The 20,836-nt window shown below is 46.0% G+C and overlaps 1 protein-coding gene across 2 annotated transcripts in view; it reads left to right on the forward strand.

Annotated features, from left to right (window-relative positions):
- The first annotated feature begins 7,354 nt into the window (after positions 1 to 7,354).
- Positions 7,355 to 20,836, forward strand: part of KIF3A (kinesin family member 3A) — a 38,037-nt gene continuing 24,555 nt past the window's right edge. For both annotated transcript variants that reach the window (XM_038740586.1, XM_038740585.1), the window contains exons 1-5: positions 7,355 to 7,433; positions 10,030 to 10,312; positions 12,603 to 12,747; positions 12,912 to 12,996; positions 17,832 to 17,937. In XM_038740586.1, the coding sequence (XP_038596514.1) occupies positions 7,428 to 7,433; positions 10,030 to 10,312; positions 12,603 to 12,747; positions 12,912 to 12,996; positions 17,832 to 17,937 (625 nt within the window). In that variant the 5' untranslated portion in view covers positions 7,355 to 7,427. The remainder of the gene's footprint in view (positions 7,434 to 10,029; positions 10,313 to 12,602; positions 12,748 to 12,911; positions 12,997 to 17,831; positions 17,938 to 20,836) is intronic.

A 20,836-nucleotide genomic window follows, 5' to 3' on the forward strand; every position in this document is an offset into this window, starting at 1 on the left:
AAATCTTTATACACTGTTGCTTCCCCTACCTGTAACTTACTTTGCTATTCTTTTCCCTTGCTAGATTGTAAGCTCTTTGAAGGCTGTGATTGCATCTTACTTATGCTATTTCCTCTCAATGCTTAGTGTAGGCTCTGCACAGAGTTAACTCCTAATTAAATACCACTGATTGACTGGTGTTTACTAGAGAGGTGGGCATTATTGGAAGAACATTTCCTAATTCTACCACTGAGATCTAGTCAAAACGTGTAGTGAAAAAAAATGCAGTACAGAAGAACTGAGTTTTCTTATTAAAATCAATCAGTGGAATTCATTGAGTGCTTATCAAGTGGGAATCACTACGCTAAATACTGTATAATAATAGTAGTAATTGTGGTATTTGCTAAGTGCTTATTATGTGCCAAGCACTCTACTAAGTGCTGGGGTAGATATGACATAATCAGGTCCCACATGGGGCTCACCAAGTAGGAGGAAGGACAGCTAGTGAATCCCCATTTTGCAGGTGAGGGAACTGAGGCAGAGAGATGTTAAGTGATTTGCCCAAGGTCACACAGCAGACTATTCGACATGTCCACTAGGCCATGTTAGTCAAACACTCCCAATATCTTCAGCGTTGTCATCTGGCTAAGGATGGTGTTGGATCGCTGCAAATATGGAATTCCATGTGCAGATCTCATCTTCTCCTCTCCATCTCCACCCTCAGGGCAAAAATTATAAACCCATCCTCAATATTTTACTTGAACATTTGGGTAATTTGATCCTTTTCCTGTTAACAAATCAATGGTATTTACTGAGTACTTGGTGCAGAGAGCTTTCTTAAGCACTATATATACTATAATACTATAGTACATTATATATAGTATAATAGAGAGATACTATAATACAGCTGGTAGACACAATCTCTGCCCTCAAGGAGCTTACATATCCTGGTTTTACCTTCCCTCAATACTGTGGGAAAGATTGAGGGAGATATGGGAAAAACAGACCTGCTCGTTTGCAGATTACTTAATGGTGGTACAGACTCGACATTAATGAATGATCCTTCACATACAACTGAGTCAGCGATAGAAAAACATGGCTCAGGGAGGTGGTCAAGACTGGAGCTTATGGTCAGAGACTTCCCCAGCTACACTAGAAAACTCCCGTCTCTAGCCCAGAAAAGGCTAGTTCGGTCACGGTGACAATAGTGATGGCAATTGTTACCGTTGCTGTTGCTGCTTCCTTTGCCACTGCTGCTAAAAGGACTTTGACGGTTCTGCCTTAAACTTCATTCATTTATTCAATCATGTTTATTGAGTGCTTACTGTGTGCCAAGCAGTGTACTGAGTGCTTGGGAGAGTACAATATAACAACAAACAAACACATTCCTGCCCATAACAAGCTCACAGTCTAGAGGGGGAGACAGGCATTAAAATAAATAAATACATACATAAGTAAATAAATACATAATAAATTATAAATATATACACATAACACAAATATATACATATGACATAGATATATACATATTAAATCCGCCATGTGGGGAGGCAGACCCTCACAAAGCATGACTTTCCTGTCCAAATCAGGACATCTGGTCACCTTAGTGGATGCTCAATCACATAGTAATGCTACAGGATATAGAGACCTTATCATATGAACTTCCAAGACCTGGCCCAGTCCAATCTGAGCCCGCTAAATTTGAGCCCGTACTCCATAGCTTGCGTTTTTGTGCTGTTGTTGTTTTGCTTCATTTTGTTTTTAATGTGATTGAGCTTGGCTGGATCTGGCCTGTTCTGAGTGGATCTTCTGGGCCACGGGGCCTGAGCATGCTCAGTAGCCCATCCAGAATGCCCAGACTATTGGTAATTGTGGTCTGCACTCCAAGGGAACTATGGGGATTAAATGGGCAATGAGCAAGTTCCCGAATCAGAGAGATCCCCGTAGGATCAGGAAGAGGTCTGAGCCATCCTATCCAAGCCCAGGTTTGAGTCACTTGACTACCCACCATTTTAGGGGCTTGCCCTGGCTGAAGCAGCATGGCTTAGTGGCTAGAGAATGGCCCTAAGAGTCAAAAGGACCTAAGTTCTAATCCCTGCTACACCACATGTCCGCTGTTTAACCTTGGGCAAGTCACTTAATTTCTTCGTGCCTCAGTTACCTCATCTGTAAAATGCGGATGAGTGTGAGCTCTATCCCAGGTCAGTGCTCTATCCAGTAGGCCATGCTACTTCTTACACTGTGGAGGTGGGGCGTTCTGGAAGAGATGTGTCCATGGAGTTGATATGGGTTGGAGATGACTCGACGGCATTAGACAAGATTCCAGTGCTTAGAACAGTGCTTGTTCAAGGTAAACACTTAACAAGTACTAGTCTTCTTATACTTGTTAAGGCCTGGTCCAGGTTGGAGTCTTTGAGGGAGCCAGAGGAGTAGCAGGGAGAGGAGGACACCCATGCCCTGGGATTCCCATTGCCAAGGGGTGTGGTGTGGTGAGGTGTAGTGTTGTGTGGTAACTTTCTCCATTTCTCTAGGTTCTGGCACTGGCTGGGAGCTCTTTCCATTCTTCTCAGGTTGGGGGATTACAGAGTGTTGTTTCTCTCTCTCTCTCTCTCTCTCTCTCTCTCTCTCTCTCTCTCTCTCTCTCTCTCTGTCTCTCTGTCTCTCTCTCTCCTACTGAATCTTGCCAATTTTTCCTCCCCAACATTTCCTGGATCTGCCCCTTCTCTCCTCCCAAATAGCCACCACCCTGATTCAAGCTCTTGTCATATCTCGGTTAAACTGTGTCAGCTTCCTCATCCCACCTCCAATCTCTCTTTCCTTCAGTCTATATATAATAATAATAATAATGGCATTTGTTAAGCGCTTACTATGTGCCAGGCACTGTTCTATGTGCTGAGGTAAATATAAGATAATCGAGTTGGACACAATTCCTGTCCCACAGAGGGCTCACAGTCTTAACCCCCATTTTACAGATGAGGGAACTGAGGCACACAGCAGACCAGTGGCAAAGCAGGGATTAGAACCCATGACCTCCTGACTTCCAGCCCCACTGCTCTACCCACTAGACCATGCTGTTTCCCCAATATTACACTTGTTCTCCTTCCTACTTAGACTGTGAGCCCCAGGTGGGACAAAAACTGTGCCCAGCCTGATAGTACCATATCTATCACAGTGCTTAGAACAGTACCTGGCACAGAGTAAATGCTTAACAAATATCACAATTATTATTACACACTGCTTCCCAGTTCATCTTCTTGAAACACTATCTCCAGTCCACAAAGATCTTAATTGGCTGCACGTCTTCCTCTGCATAATAATAATTGCAGGATTTATTAAGTGCTTAGTATGTGTCCAGCACTGTGCTAAATACAAAAGCACTCAAAATCTAAAATAGAAGGGAGAATAGCTAGTGAACCCCCATTTTACGGATGGGGGAACTGAGGCTCAGAGAAGTGAAGTGACTTGACCAAGGTCATACAGCAGACAATTGTGGAGCCAAGATTAGAACCTAGGACTTTTGACACCCAGACCTATGCCCTTTTCATTAGAGAAGCAGCGTGGCTTAATGCAAAGAGCTCCAGCTTTGGAGTCAGTGGTCATGGGTTCAAATCCCGGCTCCGCCAATTGTCAGCTGTGTGACTTTGGGCAAGTCACTTCACTTCTCTGTGCCTCAGTTACCTCATCTGTAAAATAGGGATTTACTGTGAGCCCCCCATGGGACAACCTGATCACCTTGTATCCCTCCCAGCGCTTGAAACAGTGCTTTGCACATAGTAAGCGCTTAATAAATGCCATCATTATTATTATTATTAGGCCGCACTACTTCTTTGCTTCTGCATCAAGGAGAAACTCCTTAACATTGCCTTCCAGGCTTTCCATCAGCTTTTTCCATCATATAAATCAGCTCTCTTCATCCACAGTTTCTCAGCTTGTACTCTTCACTCCTCCCAACCCAACCTTTTAACTACCCAACCTTTTAACTATCACGCTCCACTTTCCCACCTGTGATCCCTCACTTTGTCTGTCTCCTGGCCTGGAATATCCCTCATCCTCAAATTTGCCAGACTACAACTCTCCCCATCATCAAAGTTTTCCTAATGATAGTAACACTAATAACTGTGGTATTTGATAAGCACTTAACTATGTGCCAAGCACTGTACTAAGTGCTGCAGTATGCAAGATCAATCTCACCTCCCACAGGTGAGACTCTCCCCTTCTTAATTCATAATAAACCGAGTTAGATGATCTCAGATATCACCCTTAATCCTTACATATCTCAGCACTCACGTATATTTAATTATTTATTCCAAGACTGTAAGATCGTTATGGGCAGGGAATGTGTCTGCTAATTCTGTTGTATTGTACTCTTCCAAATGCTTAGTACAGTTCTAAGAACTCAGTAAAAACCGTTGCTTGATTGGTATTTAAATTACTACCTATTAGCCCCCGCTAAAGTCTGGCCCATATCTTACAGCGGATGTGGGGGTGAAACAGCCAGAAGTAGGGAAGTGCTTATTGGGGGTATGTTTTCAGTGGTGAATTTTTTTGACTGGAGAACTTTCTAGGGCATCTCGTAGGGTGAGCATTTCATCAGAAATCCTGAAAATAACTGGCTAATGTGGGCGGTGAAGACTTCAGTTGGCTACTGAGGCAGCTGCCCTGGCAACTGCCAGTTGCCGGGACACTCTGCTGTGGTTGCTTTGGCTGGAAATGGATTTAGGATGTAAATTTTTTGTGCGCACTTGAGCAGTGTGCTGCCCACCTACTAGGTAATTTATTCCATTGTCCCGAGGGAACACGACAGGCAAGGATGACAGTGCAAAAGACAGTGAGGCAGAATTAGCCCTATAGGGTTTTTTATGGTATTTGTTAAGAATTAGTCCATTCCTTCACGCAGGTTCTCAGCCCCTATACCTTTATGATTGGACTGAGGCTTCTCCATTGTTCACAATGGGAGAGACCATCTTTTATTTTTAATGGCATTTGTTAAGCACTTACTATGTGCCAGCACTGTATTAAGCACTGGGGTAGATATAAGGCAATCAGGTTGGACACAGTCCCTGTCCCACATAGGGCTCACAGTATTAATTCCCATTTTATAGATGAGTTAAATGAGGCACAGAGAAGTGAAGCGACTTGCCCAAGGTCACGCAGTGGACAAGTGGCAGAGCTGGGACTAGAATCAGGTCCTTCTGATTCCCAGGCACGTGCCATGTTGCTCCTCAAGATAAAAAGCTGATCTCTAGAAAGACAGCTCACCATAGCCCTTTCCCTGCTTAAATCCCCAGTGGACCCTCCAGGCCCCACTAATAATAATAACGATAGTATTTGTTAAGCGCTTACTGTGTGCCAGGCACTGCACTGAGCACTGGGGTGAATACAAGCAAGTTGGGTTGGACACAGTCCCTGTCCCACAAGGGATTCACAGTCTCAACTCCATGAAGCTGCGTGGCTTAGTGGAAAAGAGCCCTGGCTTGGGAATCAGAGGACATGGGTTCTTATCCTGGCTCTGCGACTTGTCTGCTGTGTGACCTTGGGCAAGTCACTTATCTTCTCTGAGCCTCAGTTACCTCGTCTGTAAAATGGGGATTAAAAGTGCGAGCCCCACATGGGACAACCTGATTACCCTGTATCTACCCCAGCGCTTAGAATGGTTCTTGGCACATAGTAAGCGCTTAATAAATACCATTTTACAGATGAGGAAACCAAGGCCCAGAGAAGTGAAGTGATTTGCCCAAGGTCACACAGCAGACAAGCGGCAGAGCCAGGATAATAATGATGGCATTTATTAAGCGCTTACTATGTGCAAAGCACCGTTCTAAGCACTGGGGAGGTTACAAGGTGATCAGGTTGTCCCATGGGGGACTCACAGTCTTCATCCCCATTGTATAGCTGAGGTAACTGAGGCCCAGAGAAGTTAAGTGACTTGCCCAAAGTCACACAGCTGACAATGGGTGGGGCTGGGATTTGTACCCATGACCTCTGACTCCAAAGCCTGGACTCTTTCCACTGAGCCACGCTGCTCCTCATTCTACTTTCCCTACTCAACACTTCTGTTTTAAGAATGATGTTGGGGCTGGCGGCACAGCCATGGTGGCACTTTCCGCATGGGGCTTTCTCTGAAGGCCAGGGTGACCGTTTGTCCGATTTTTGGTCGACCCGTCCCATTCATTGAGAATGAGAAGTCCATTGAGAAGCAGCCTGGCTTAGTGGAAAGAGCACGGGCTTGGGAGTCAGAGGTCATGGGTTCTAATTCCGGCTCCGCCGCTTTTCAGCTGTGTGACTTTGGGCAAGTCACTTCACTTCTCTGTGCCTCAGTTACCTCATCTGTAAAATGGGGGTGAAGACTGTGAGCCCCACGTGGGACAACCTCATTTCCTTGTATCTACCCCAGCACTTAGAACAGTGCTTGGCAGACTGAGCCCCCCCTTTTCCTCTACTCCCTCCCTCTGCTCTACTCCCTTCCCTGCCCCACAACACTTGTGTATATTTGTACATATTTATTATTCTATTAATTTTATTAACGATGTATATACATGTATAATTCTATCTATTTTGATGCTATTGATGCCTGTCTACTTGTTTTGTTTTTTTGCCTGTCTCCCCCTTCTAGACTGTGAAGACAGTTGTCCGGTAGGGACTGCTGCCAAATTGTGCTTTTCAAGCGCTTAGCACAGTGCTCTGCACACAGAAAACGCTCAATAAATACGATTGAAGGAATGAATGAATGAATGATGGTACTTGTTAAGCGCTTACTCTGTGCCAAGCACTCTTCTAAGCGCTGGGGTAGATACGAGGTAATTAGGTTGTCCCCCGTGGGGCTCACAGTCCCAATCCCCATTTTACAGGTGAGGTACAGGTGAATGAATGAACATAGCAAGCGCTTAACAAATACCATCAATTATCATTATTATTCATCACAATAGATGCCCGAGAAAAGGCGGCATCGGAGGCCCTGACGTGAGGGTCAGGCCACAACGCTTTCTAGACCGTGAGCCCGCTGTGGGGTGGGGGCTGTATTTTGTGTTGCTGAATTGTACTTTCCAAGCGCTTACTACAGTGCCCTGCACACAGTAAGCGCTCAATAAATACGAGTGAATGAATGAATGAATGAATGAATGAATGAATGAATGCTTCGTTTCGCCGAGGGTGCAGGGCTTGCGAGAAGGCGCGCAGGCGCGAGGGCGGCCGCTTAGGCCAAGGGAAGGGGGAGGGAGCGCGCAGGCGCAGAGGGGCGGTGGCAGGGGGTGGGAGCGCGCAGGCGCAGAGGGGCGGTGGCGCGAGGGAGGGCGTCGGCTTCGGGCGAGGGAAGAAGGTGGGAGCCTCCGCGCAGGCGCAGTGGGGCGTCGGGCTCCCCGGTGAGGCCCGTGAGGCCGGCCGGGCGGACCCCTCCGGCGGTTGGAGCTAACGGACGGGTCGGGGCAGCCCCGCAAGGGGACGGGGCCAAGATGCCGGTAAGGCGACCGACCGACCGGCCTGCATCTTCCCCCGCAGGGGCGGGGCGGGACGCAGCGCGCGCGCGCGGCCGTTGCCATGGAGGCGGCGACCGGGCGGGCTCCCGGGCACGGTCGGGACGGGCGTCGCGGTGCGGGGCTGCGGCGGGAGGAGCCGCCCTGGGAGCCGGAGGAACGCGGAGACCCAAGGAAGATCGATGGGGCGGGGCGGGGCGGGGCCCGCCACAGCCTCCAAATCCCAGATCCCAGGCTCCATATCCCACTTGTCAGATCCCAGGCCCCAAATCCTAGGCCCCAGGCTGCAGATCCCAGATGTCAGATCCCAGGCTCCAGATGTCAGATCCAAGGCTCCAGGCCCCAGGCTCCAAATCCTAGACCCCAGATCCCGGGCCCAAGGCTCCAAATTCAAGATCCCAGTCTCCAGGTCTCAGATGTCAGATCCAAGGCTCCAGGCCCCAGGCTCCAAATCCTAGACCCCAGATCCCGGGCCCAAGGCTCCAAATTCTAGAGCCCAGTCTCCAGATCCCAGATGTCAGATCCAAGGCTCCAGGCCCCGGGCTCCAAATCTTAGACCCCAGATCCCGGGGCCCAAGGCTCCAAATTCTAGATCCCAGTCTCCAGATCCCAGATGTCAGATCCCAGGCCGCAGATCCTAGATCCCAGGCTCCAGATCCCAGATGTCAGATCCCAGGCCGCAGATCCTAGATCCCAGGCTCCAGATCCCAGATGTCAGATCCCAGGCTGCAGATCCTAGATCCCAGGCTCCAGATCCCAGATGTCAGATCCCAGGCCCCAAATCCTAGGTCCCAGGCTGCAGATCCCAGATGTCATATCCCAGGCCCCAGGCTTCAAATCCTAGATCCCAGGCTCCAGATCCCAGATGTCAGATCCAAGGCTCCAGGCTCCAAAGCCTAGACCCCAGATCCCAGGGCCCAAGGCTCCAAATTGTAGATCCCAGGCTCCAGATCCCAGGCCCCAAGATCCAGGTCTCAGATCTCAGATCCCCAGCTCTCCAGATCCTAGATTCTGGGCCCCACATCCCAGACCCCAGGTGTCAGATCCCAGACCCCTAGATCTCCAGATTTCAGGCCCCACATCCCAGGCTCCAGATCCCAGACCCAGTGCTTAGAACAACGCTTGACACATAGTAAACACTCAACAAATGCCATAGTTATTATTATTGTCCCAGATCCCAGGCCCCAGACTCCAAATGCCAGATCCCAAGCCCCACGTCCCAGACCCCAGATACCAGACTTCATGTCCCAGGCCCCAGTCCCAGTTGTTTTTTGTGGTCTGGCCTGGTTCCAGTTAATGGCACCCCCAGAGGTGGTGGGGCTGACAGCCTTGAGGTGGAACGATGGATGGGGGGCCAGAAGGACCCGAGCAAGGGCAGGCCCCATTTAGGTAAGCATTTCTAGCTTCCAGTTGACCATCTTAGCCCAGGCCCCTGGAATCCGGGTCTTCCCCAAACTTGGCAGCCCCATAACAGCCTCCAGCATCACTTTAGCGATCAGGCTGGGGCCATGCCACCCTCCAACCCCTGGAGGCCCCCAAATTGGTGGGCCTCTTTGCAATCCTGTTGCAGGGTACAATCGAAGATTTCTTTTCTAGTCCTGCACTGACTTTGGCATAGCCTGCTGATTAGGAGGCAAGACAGGCAGTAGAGAGTCCTAGGGATCTCTTTTTGGCCCCGATCCGATTTACTGTGTCACCTGAGGGACATTGCTGTCTGCTTTTGCCCTTGAGGGTCTCGCAAGGTAATTGGAACAATCAGATAGTCCTGGGAATTTATCTTCTTCTCATCTCTCTGCTTCTGGATGGTTTGCTTTATTCTATCGTGTCTATTCATTATTTTCCTAATCTAGCTCTTTTAAGAGCATAATGTACCATTGACATGTCAGGTGTGATTTCTCATCCTGTCTCATAGGATTTCACAGTGGACTGCTTTAAAAACAGTGAGTAGGCTCCAAGGTAGTCTAATGACTAGTCATAGTAAGGGACTGTGCATTTAAGTAGCTACCATTCAGTGTGATTCATCAAACCATTCATGTCACATGGAACAGTGTATTCTTGTGACCAAAGCTAATTCTGTAATAGATAATTTTCTGTGGGAAATATTTCTTACCTTCCTGTACTCAAATTGAAAGAAATTGAAGACCCGTTTCTGTCAACAGTTTCTCTTTGAACTTTGTCATATTTCACAGGGCAGCCAGAATACATTTTCTATTTCATAAGTATTTTACTCTGTATTTCATCAGCTAGAAACCCTGATGTCTTGGGAAAATAAATTAAGCGAAGAAGTTGAAATTCCCAAGTTCACAAAATACAAAACATCCATTGTATTTTGGAATTTCCAGTATTAACTGTACTTAATTGTGTTTTCCTCCGTTAGGAGAGTAGCAGAAAGTTAGGAAATCTTTATTTTTCTAAACAGCACTCTTTAAATTCTAAGTTGGTAATCTGTATTTAATTTGCCCAACAAATGAGGCCTTCGAGCAGGATTTCTTAATGATACTAGAAAACAATTGCAAGGAAAAATAATTCACCTATGCAGGATTATGAAAGTGAATGTTTTGTGGGTTTTTTGTTTTTCTAGGTCAACAAATCTGAAAAACCCGAAAAACCTGAAAGCTGTGACAACGTGAAAGTTGTCGTTCGATGCCGTCCGTTTAATGAGAGAGAGAAGGCTATGTGTTACAAACTCTCCGTTAGCGTGGATGAGATGAGGGGAACGATTACAGTGCATAAAACAGATTCTGCCAATGAACCTCCAAAGACATTTACGTTTGACACTGTTTTTGGCCCAGAGAGTAAACAGCTTGATGTCTATAACTTGACTGCAAGGCCTATTATTGACTCTGTTCTGGAAGGCTACAATGGTAAATGCCTCTCCTTATTCAATTGAATGCTCGAATGCTTTTAATGTCTACTTTGTCTTTTTAAAATGTAATTGTCATTTTCAGTGGTACTTGGACCATATCAGGTTTCTTCTGCCTTTTTCTTTGTTTCTCTGTTCTAATCCTTTTACTTTTTCCGTCGTCATCATCATCATCAACAACAATTATGTACAGCAGTTATTTATAAAACGCACAATTTTGTTAATTGCACTGTTTTTGGCATTATATAAAAAATAATCCTGGCCCAAAAGGAGCCTGTTTAAGAGGAAGCGTTGGGAAATTATAAAATCCAGTTACAAAATGAAAAACAACACACCAGATTGCCTGGACAAGATCACTGGGGTAGAGGAGGCCTTTTTGAGCCTCATAGGAGCACCTCTAGGCCTAGGATTTTCAGGGTTTTTTTGCATTTTCTCCCAGATATTCCGTCTAATGATGTTACAAACAGTTACAAAGACATGATTCTGCCCGCCAATCAGTCAGTGTATTTGAGTGCTTTTTTTTAAAAAAAATGATATTTGTAAACTGTTTACTATGTGACCAGCAGCTTGCTGTGATCAGGGAGTGTGGCTGTTATATTGTTGTATTGTACTCTCCCAAGCACTTAGTACAGTGCTCTGTGCACACTAAGAGGTCAATAAATACAACCGACTTATTCACTCACAGTTCTAAACTCTGGAATAGATGGAAGTTAATCAGCCAGATTCAGTCCCTGTCCCATGGGGCTCACAGTCAAGAAAGAGGAAGAACAGGTATTGAATACCCATTTTGCAGTTGAGGAAACTGAAGCACCAAGAAGTGAACTTGCCCATGGTCACATAGCAGGCAAGTGGTGGAGCCAGGTTTAGAACCCAGGTTCTCAGGCTCCCAAGCCTGTGCTTTATCCACTCGGCCACAGTTTTTCCATACTGTGAGCAAAGCACTGTATTAACCATATATCATCACGTCATGTTTTTTTTCCCTCTGAGGAACATTTAAAATAATTTGAAATGAGAGTTTTCTGACATTTTTTAAGCATGCAAGTAGGTAGCAAAATAAAGTAAGAAGGCCTTAGTTATGATTTTTCTTGAAATAATGGTTGATTTACTTAATTGGAAATTAGTCCAATTACAGGCCTTGTGGAATCTTTAGAGATTGAAATCAGCCTTGTGCTCTTTGGGCCACTAAATCTTCCCGTTTCCTGCAAAGCCCATTTTTTCACTTTAGCATCTTGTAGTTCTCTGTCTGCTCTATAGATTAAACCTTTGTAATATTGGCACTTGAAGCAGGGTAAGGTGGGAGAAATCAAAATTCTGGTCAGCTGTAAATCATATATATTTTTTTCCCTTCCCATCCATGTATGGAAAGTCATTTACATTGATTCAGCCACTTTCTGAAAATATCGGAAGTATGCCAAAAAGCACCTGGTAAGTTAATAGTATTTAACACTTCCTGGGTTTAGATTAGAGCTCAGTACTAAGCTCTTGGAAGAGTACCTTAGGGCTAGTAGACATGATCCCTACCCTCAAGGATCTTACAGTTTGGCCGGGAAGACAGATGCTAAAATAATTTATGAAAGGTACATGGTTATTTAGGTGAGTGGTTAAGTAATAGGAAATGTACAAAAATGCTATAGGGGACTGTGGCATAGTTGGCATGGTGGCCAATAAAGGTTTGGCCAAACTTGCATTCATATATTTACCAAGTCTAATTTGTGACAAACAGCATTTCTCTTTCGGATTGATGATCCTAGATTACTACTGATCAAGATTCTTTTTTTTGAATGATGGTTCTTCTACTGACCTCATCATGTTTTAGTGATTGAGGAAGTCAGGGAATGTGGAGAAAGTTATTAATGTAGTTATGGCTCCTACAACGCGAGGTTGCCTTCTTGGCGAATCCTGTAGTGTCTGACACCGCAAGCATGTGTGCAACTCTTTCTGCCCACAGCGCGTCATGTTCTGTCCCGTCAGATGGGTGTTGTTGAATGAACCGGGGTAATACAAGTTACCCTGGCCTTCATCATCCCATAGCGTGAGAATCATCACATAGCAGTTGGGAAATGTTTACTGCTTAATACATCATTGCAGCTTCTTTGCTTTATACAATGCTGAGTAGTTGTTTTGAACTGTCAAGAAGAAATTCAGTTTTGCTGGTTAGGAAACCTGGGAAATATCTCAAAGACACACATACTGGAACTGACTTGCATCTCTGGGTAGAAGTCTCCCCATGTGGGCCAACTATTTTTCTTTAGTTTGGTCCTGCAGAATAAGTACTTTTTTTTCCATTGTAGGAACTATTTTTGCATATGGACAGACTGGAACAGGCAAAACCTTTACAATGGAAGGTGTGCGAGCTGTGCCTGAACTTAGAGGAATCATCCCAAATTCATTTGCCCATATTTTTGGGCATATTGCAAAAGCAGAGGGGGACACAAGGTAAATATGACTTCTTCCGCCAAATATTAGCTGGATCATTTCTGGGCAGGTTCCCTGTCGATGACCTGTTTTGGAGCCACTGCAAAATCCTTAATTTTAGCTGTGAAAGGTGGACTGTTGAGTTCAGGAGTCTAACGTCCATTTAAAAAATGTTTTACTTTTAGATTTCTGGTGCGAGTATCCTATTTGGAAATTTATAATGAAGAAGTGCGTGACCTGCTAGGAAAGGATCAGACCCAGAGATTAGAGGTGAGAACGCTGATAAAGTAAAGCAATTTCAGAGAGCCATAAGTGGCTGTGAGAAAGTACTTATTTATTAATTCATGTATATTAATGTCTGTCACCCCCTCTAGGCTGTGAGCTCATTGTGGGCAGGAGTGTGTCTGTTGTACTCTCCCAAGTGCTTAGTACAGTGCTTTGCACACAGCGCTCAAATATGATTGAAATACGTTTGAATGAAAGTCATGTGGCTGAGCCTTATGGCTGGTTAACTAATTCAACCAGAACAGATGGTGGTTCATCATTTCCTTAAAGAGCTCCAAATATGAGACTCCCGCAGCCTATCTCTAGGCGATTGTCTCTTTAATCCCTTTGACAGTTTTAAAGTTCTTTCCTCCACTCTTCTCCCTCGACCATGGTGACAGTAATAACAATGATAATTATGGTATTCATTAAGCATTTACCATGTGTGAGGCACTGTACTGGGAGCTGGGGTGGATATAAACATATTGGGTTGGACACAGTCCCTGTCCCATGTGGGGCTCACAGTCTCAGTCCCTATTTTACAGATGAGGCAACTGAGGCCCAAAGAAGTGAAGTGACATGCCCAAGGTCACACAGCAGACAAGCGGCGGGGCCGGATTTAGAATCCATGACCTTCTGACTCCCAGGCCCCTATGCCTGGTATTCTAATAAGGGCCAAGTGCAGAATTGAGCAGAAGTATGGCTTCTTATTTCTCATGTCTTGATCTCTTGTTATTACATCCCAGTCCCAGTTTGGCTTTTGCAGTAATGGCCTGGCTTTGCTGAGTCATAGTCAGCTTGCAAATGGATATCTTTGATCCTCTGGGCTAGTCTGTGGCAATATCTTCTCTAGAATTTGATCTCCTCCTGCAAACAATTAGGCTCCATTTGGGAGGAGCACCACCTTTCCATCTGGTGCCAGGAAATGCAAGACGGAGCCATTTGTCACGTTAAGGATTTCAATTGTTGAATCGTAACTGTCGAATCTGAATCATAATGCTCACCGTCTCTTGGATTCAAAAATTGAATTGCTTTTTGGTTGACTTTGGAAGGATGGTTCTTGGAGATTCCTCAGTAGCTCCGCCTTTTAATCTCTCGCTCTCCTTACAAGCCAGTGTGTTAAGCTCTGGAGATGGGCAGGTGGACTTCCAGGATCTTCCCCCAGGAGCATCTCAATCAGTGGTGGTTATTTGGTGCTTACTCGGTGCAGAGCCCCGTCGTAAGCACTCTACCTGAAGTGATGCCCTTCCCCTCCCTCTCCAGTCCGTACCCTTTCCAGCTTCTGGGAGGGAAGCCCACCATAAGAGCACTGGGTGGTTGCTGTTGTAGTTCTCTCTGGAGGGAGGTAAAATATAGCCAGGGAACTATTCCAGTGTCTCTAACTTTCCCCGAGCTCCCCTGCATTGCTTCCTGGGTAGGGGCTGGAGCTCTGCGTAGTCATTCCTTGTGGGTGACAGAGGCCACCATCCTCATAGCTTCACCCTCATGGCTCCTCGGGCAGAGAGGGCAGCGGGATATAGCTTATTCTGCCTCTTGGAGCCGGAAAGGGAGCGACAAAGGAGCCAACCTGATTGTGGTGAGGGAAACCGCCAACAGCTAGCTCCAGTGCCCACTGAGGACCAGGGGAATAGTGGTGGAGGAGGAAGAGATGCTCTTCCTTCCCGTTCCATTCCCTCCCACTTTTCTCTCCCCCATGCCCACCTCTTCGTCTCCTTTTCTCTTCAAAACTCCATCCCCAAGCTTGCCCCACACTCAAAATGAAAAGTTGGCTGGAACTCAGATCTGTGAGTGGCTGCCTAGGAAGCTAAGTGTGTGCTTTTTCTCTGTAATGTCAAGGCTCCTGTAAAGAGCATATTTCACAGTCTTGCTCTTCTTGGTTCTAATCATTGAAAACCATGATGATTATGGTTTTTGTAAAGTGTGTACTCAGTCGTAATTATCGAGCATTTACTGTGTGCAGAGTATTGTATTAAGTGCTTTGGAGAGTACAGTATAACAATATAATGGACATATTCCCTACTCACAACAAGTGTACGGTCTAGAGGGATTACAACCTACAGTCTAGAACGGAGTCAAGCACTGTCCTAAGCGCTTGGGTAGATGCAAGATAATCAGGTCGGACACAGTCTCTGTCCCGTATGGGCCTCATAGGGTAAATAGGAGGGAGAACAGGTATCGGATTCCCATTTTCCAGTTGAGGAAACTGAACCAGGATTAGACCCCATGCCTTGAGACGCCCTAGCCCATGCTCTTTCCACTAGACCACGCTGCTTCCACACTGCCACAAGTCCAATTTCCATGATTATTTTCCCCTTGATAATGTACAAGGAGGTACCACAGTGAAAATTGATACTTATACTTAGTAAGAATCTAGAAAATGTCATTCCTGGGTGAGACCAGTGGCCCATCCAGGCTAGCACTTTGCCTCAAGGAGCAACAAAAGATGCTCAGTATAGAGGTGTGGTAATTGCCCTCCTCTTATGCTCGAGCTGCCGAACTCTGCTGGCGAGAGTCTAAACACCATGCCAACGTCGTTCACTTCAAGTTTATCCTTTCCTGCCTTAACTCAGCCCTCTCCTCTGCCAGACAAAACTATTTCTCCTCCCTTATTGACACCCATGCCCATCATCCCCGTCAGCTCTTCCGTACATTCAACTCCCTTCTCAGGCCCCCGGTTCCTCCCCCTCCTCCTTCCCTCTCCCCCAACGATCTGGCCTCCTACTTCATTAACAAAATTAAATCCATCAGGTCCGACCTCTCCAAAGTCACTCCCCCTCCTTCTCCAACCCCCCGGCTCTCAACACTCTCTGCTACTCTCCCATCCTTCCCAGCAGTGTCCTCAGAGGAGCTCTCCTCCCTCCTCTCAAGTGCTACTCTGGCCACCTGTGCTTCTGACCCCATTCCCTCTCATCTTATGAAATCTCTTGCTCCATCCCTTCTCCCCTCCTTAACTTCCATCTTCAACCGCTCCACTGGTTCCTTCCCCTCTGCCTTCAAACATGCCCATGTCTCTCCCATCCTAAAAAAACCCTCTCTTGACCCCACCTCACCTTCTAGTTATCGTCCCATATCCCTCCTACCATTCCTTTCCAAACTCCCTGAATGAGTTGTCTACACGCCCTGCCTCGAATTCCTCAACACCAACTCCTCGACCCCCTCCAGTCTGGCTCCCGTCCCCTACGTTCCACGGAAACTGCCCTCTCAGAGGTCACCAATGACCTCCTTCTTGCCAAATCCAACGGCTCATACTCTATCCTAATCCTCCTCGACCTCTCAGCTGCCTTTGACACTGTGGACCACCCCCTTCTCCTCAACACGCTATCCGACCTTGGCTTCACAGACTCCGTCCTCTCGTGGTTCTCCTCTTATCTCTCCAGTCGTTCATTCTCAGTTTCTTTTGCAGGCTCCTCCTCCCCCTCCCATCCCCTTACTGTGGGGGTTCCCCAAGGTTCAGTGCTTGGTCCCCTTCTGTTCGCAATCTACCTCTCTCCTTTGGTGACCTCATTCGCTCCCACGGCTTCAACTATCATCTCTACGCTGATGACACCCAGATCTACATCTCTGCCCCTGCTCTCTCCCCCTCCCTCCAGGCTCACATCTCCTCCTGCCTTCAGGACATCTCCATCTGGATGTCTGCCCGCCACCTAAAACTCAACATGTCCAAGACTGAACTCCTTGTCTTCCCTCCCAAACCCTGCCCTCTCCCTGACTTTCCCATCACTGTTGACGGCACTACCTTCCTTCCCGTCTCACAAGCCCGCAACCGTGGTGTCATCCTCGACTCTGCTCTCTCATTCACCCCTCACATCCAAGCCGTCACCAAAACCTGCCGGTCTCAGCTCCGCAACATTACCAAGATCCGCCCTTTCCTCTCCATCCAAACCACTACCCTGCTCATTCAAGCTCTCATCCTATCCCGTCTGGACTACTGCATCAGCCTTCTCTCTGATCTCCCATCCTCGTGTCTCTCCCCACTTCAATCCATACTTCATGCTGCTGCCCAGATTGTCTTTGTCCAGAAACGCTCTGGGCATGTTACTCCCCTCCTCAAAAATCTTCAGTGACTACCAGTCAATCTGCGCATCAGGCAGAAACTCCTTACCCTCGGCTTCAAGGCTCTCCATCACCTCGCCCCATCCTACCTCACCTCCCTTCTCTCCTTCTACAGCCCAGCCCGCACCCTCTGCTCCTCTGCCGCTAATCTCCTCACCGTGCCTCGTTCTCGCCTGTCCCGCCGTCGACCCCCGGCCCACGTCATCCCCTGGGCCTGGAATGCCCTCCCCCTGCCCATCCGCCAAGCTAGCTCTCTTCCTCCCTTCAAGGCCCTACGGAGAGCTCACCTCCTCCAGGAGGCCTTCCCAGACTGAGCCCCCTCCTTCCTCTCCCCCTCGTCCCCCTCTCCATCCCCCCCGTCTTACCTCTTTCCCTTCCCCACAGCACCTGTATATATGTATATGTGTTTGTACATATTTATTACTCTATTTATTTATTTTACTTGTACATATCTATTCTATTTATTTTATTTTGTTAATATGTTTGGTTTTGTTCTCTTTCTCCCCCTTCTAGACTGTGAGCCCCCTGTTGGGTAGGGACTGTCTCTATATGTTGCCAACTTGTACTTCGCAAGCACTTAGTACAGTGCTCTGCACACAGTAAGCGCCCAATAAATGCGATTGATTGATATGCAAGCTAAAGGTGGAGCATTTAACACCATTAACATTCCCCCCAGGTGTTAGTTATGAACTTCTAGTCTCTCTGCTTCTTGAACCTATTGAAATTTTTGCCTTTGACAACTTCCTGTGGGATGATGTCCATGTTTGATTTTCTATTTGTGTAATTAGGTTAAAGAAAGACCTGATGTGGGAGTTTATATCAAAGATCTTTCAGCTTATGTTGTGAACAATGCCGATGATATGGATAGAATTATGACACTGGGCCACAAAAATCGTGAGTAGTACCTTAATTGGTGTCCTTTGTGGGGTGGGACTAGATAAAATGGCTCTATTGGGTACATGTAGAAATGTGTTTTTGTTTCGATGGTATTTAAGTGCTTGCAGTTAAATCAGGTTGGACACAGTCCCTGTCCCACAAAAGGTTCGCAGTCTAAATTGGAGGGAGGAAGATTTAATTCCTCTTTTACAGATGAGGTAACTGAGGCACAAAGAAGGTAAGTAACTTCCCTATGGTCACCCAGCAGACAAGTGGCAGGGTTGGGATTTGAACCCAGCCCCTCTGACTTCCAAGTCTGTGCTTTTTCCACTAAGCTGCACTGCTTGTACTTCTCAAGTGCTTAGTATAGTGCTCTGCACACAGTAAGCACTCAATAAATACGATTGAATGAATGAATGAATGCTTCTTGTTAATAAACAGCTGAAGCAGGGACCGTATGTTTAAAGTACCAGAAACCAGTCAGAACAAGCCTTGACAGTTTGGTCATTTTGAGTTTTAGGGTGCATTTGTACCGTGAATATAATGCAAGAAAGACGGTTGACTTTTTCTATTTTGCAGCCTTTAGCTAAGCTGTGTAAAATTGAATAGGGTCTCCTTCCCTTGGGCTACGCAGTTTATTAATGTTGGGTTAGATATTGAATGAAATGGCAGCATAATATGATATGATAAAGTACATTGACCTTTACCCATCACAAGACTGCTTTGCTCGCTGGCATTTTGGAAAAAGGATGAGATAGCTCTTCAGGTCTGCCAGGTGTTATTCTAAAACAGTGTTAACTTCCTAAGTGATTGCCTGCAAAGTTAATCTCCTTAATGACATATAGGAGGTTTGGAGTGGGGGCTGAGGTGGCGGGGCGGGCAGAGAGCAGATGGAAAGTTGGGAGTAAAAATTAAATGATAATTGTGGTATTTGTGAAGCACTTACTATGAGTCAAACACTGTTCTAAGTGCTGGAAAGATAACAAGGTAATTAGGTCAGGCACAGTCCCTGTGTCACACAGGCTCACAGTCTAATCAGGAAGGAGGACAGGTCTTAAATCCCCACTGTACAGATGAAGTATCGGGGGCACAGAGAAGCGCAGCGACTTGTCACAGGGCAGGCATGTGCGGAGCCAGGATTAGAAGCAAAGTCCTCCGATTCCCAGGGCCACGCTCTTTCCCCTAGGCCATGCTGCTTCTCTGGAAACCGTGTGCCAAGTTCAAGAGAAATCCTTCAGAGAATACAGTATGAATTTCTTAATAGTAATGATGTTCAGTGGGTGTCTAAATTAGTGTTGTTCAGTTTCTTGGGTGGGCTAGGCCCTATTGCTTTAAAGCAGTCTTATTGCTGGGGCACCTGACCCCCTTTGAGGGGAAATTCATTTTTCAAGTTATTAAGAGCACTGAAAATCAATTACCTGCAGACCCAGCTTTTCTAATGGAAAATCATTTTTAATGGAAATGCATTAATCCTTACAAGGGAGGGTGAACAGGAAGTAATGCAGTAGTTTTAACATTGGGTCCTAGTAAGAATGCTAAAATTAAAAGTGCTTTAGTTTTATCTGCACATCTATTCGCATGCCACTGAACCGCTTCACGAGCTGAACGTAGCTTCTAGCTGGACAACTTCTTTTTCTCCTTTGGTATTTAAGTGCTTACTATATGCCAGACACTATACTAAGCACTGGGGTAGATACAAACAAATAAAGTTGGACACAGTCTGTTATCCCATATGGGGCTCACGGTCTTAATCTCCATTTTACAGATGAGATAACTGAGGCATAGAGAAGTTAGGTGATTTGGCCTAAGTCATAAATATCTTCACTTTAAAATTGGTATAGAGTTGTCATTTTTCCTTCCTTTCTGCTTATGTGACCTTTTAAAAATTGATCTTATTTGCATTTCCCTTCTAATTTATTGAGCGGATGGTATTGTACTGGAATTATATATGCACAATGCATATGCCTTTTGACTTTCTGGCGCAGTGAGATGCTCATTTTTATGATTTTTATATGTAGCTTTATTTTCTTTTAATTTTCCTCCGACAGTATAGGATGATATTGGTAACTATATTTCCTTTGGGGAAAAAATAGCATCATCTTAATCCATTTTAAAATACAGCAGAATCGGGGATTTCAGCAGTGTTTGTTTAATTTGGATATCTTTCCAAATATCACATCTGGAATGGAAACTGATACTTCATGGCAAGATATCCTCTCCCCTCTGCCAGAAGAAGAATTGCATCTTAAACAATTCTTAAAAGTGGGGAGAAGCAACACAACGATCAACCAGCCTAGGAGGTTGTCAGAATTTGGAGACAGTGGCAACCTCGGTGGAGGGGCCAGGAGAGGAAGCCAGGGACTTGGCCCAATGGAAAATGGGGGGGCCAGTGAGAGAGAAAGAGAAAGACAGGCAGCTTAAAGGGAGCCCATTCTGCTTGGCTCTCCCTCCCTCCCCCTTCGTTCCCTCCCTGAAAAACTGGGGGGTACTTTAGCCCTCCCAGTCCTTCAGCACTTATGCACGTATCTGTAATTTATTTATAGTAATGTCTTTCTCCCCCTTTTGACTGTAAGCTCATTATGGGTAGGGAATGTGTCTGTTTATTGTTATACTGTACTTTCCCCAGTAAGTTCTCAATAAATAAGATTTTCTGACCTGCCCCTCCCCACATAAAACTTCCCCAGACCAATTTTCTCCCCTACCCTTCTTCACTTTGGAAGGAACTGGTGCAACAAAGATTTATTATTATTAATGTTAAGTATAATGATAGTAATAATTTTGGTATTTAAGTGCTTATAATGGGGCAAGCACTCTACTAAGTGCTAAGGTAGATACAAGGTAAACAGGTCAGACAAAGTCCCACATGGGGCTTGCAGTCCTAGTGGGAGAAAGGGCATATGTATGCCCTGAAGTTTTT

Source organism: Tachyglossus aculeatus, chromosome X1 (assembly GCF_015852505.1).
Source record: "Tachyglossus aculeatus isolate mTacAcu1 chromosome X1, mTacAcu1.pri, whole genome shotgun sequence".
NCBI classification, from domain to species: domain Eukaryota; kingdom Metazoa; phylum Chordata; class Mammalia; order Monotremata; family Tachyglossidae; genus Tachyglossus; species Tachyglossus aculeatus.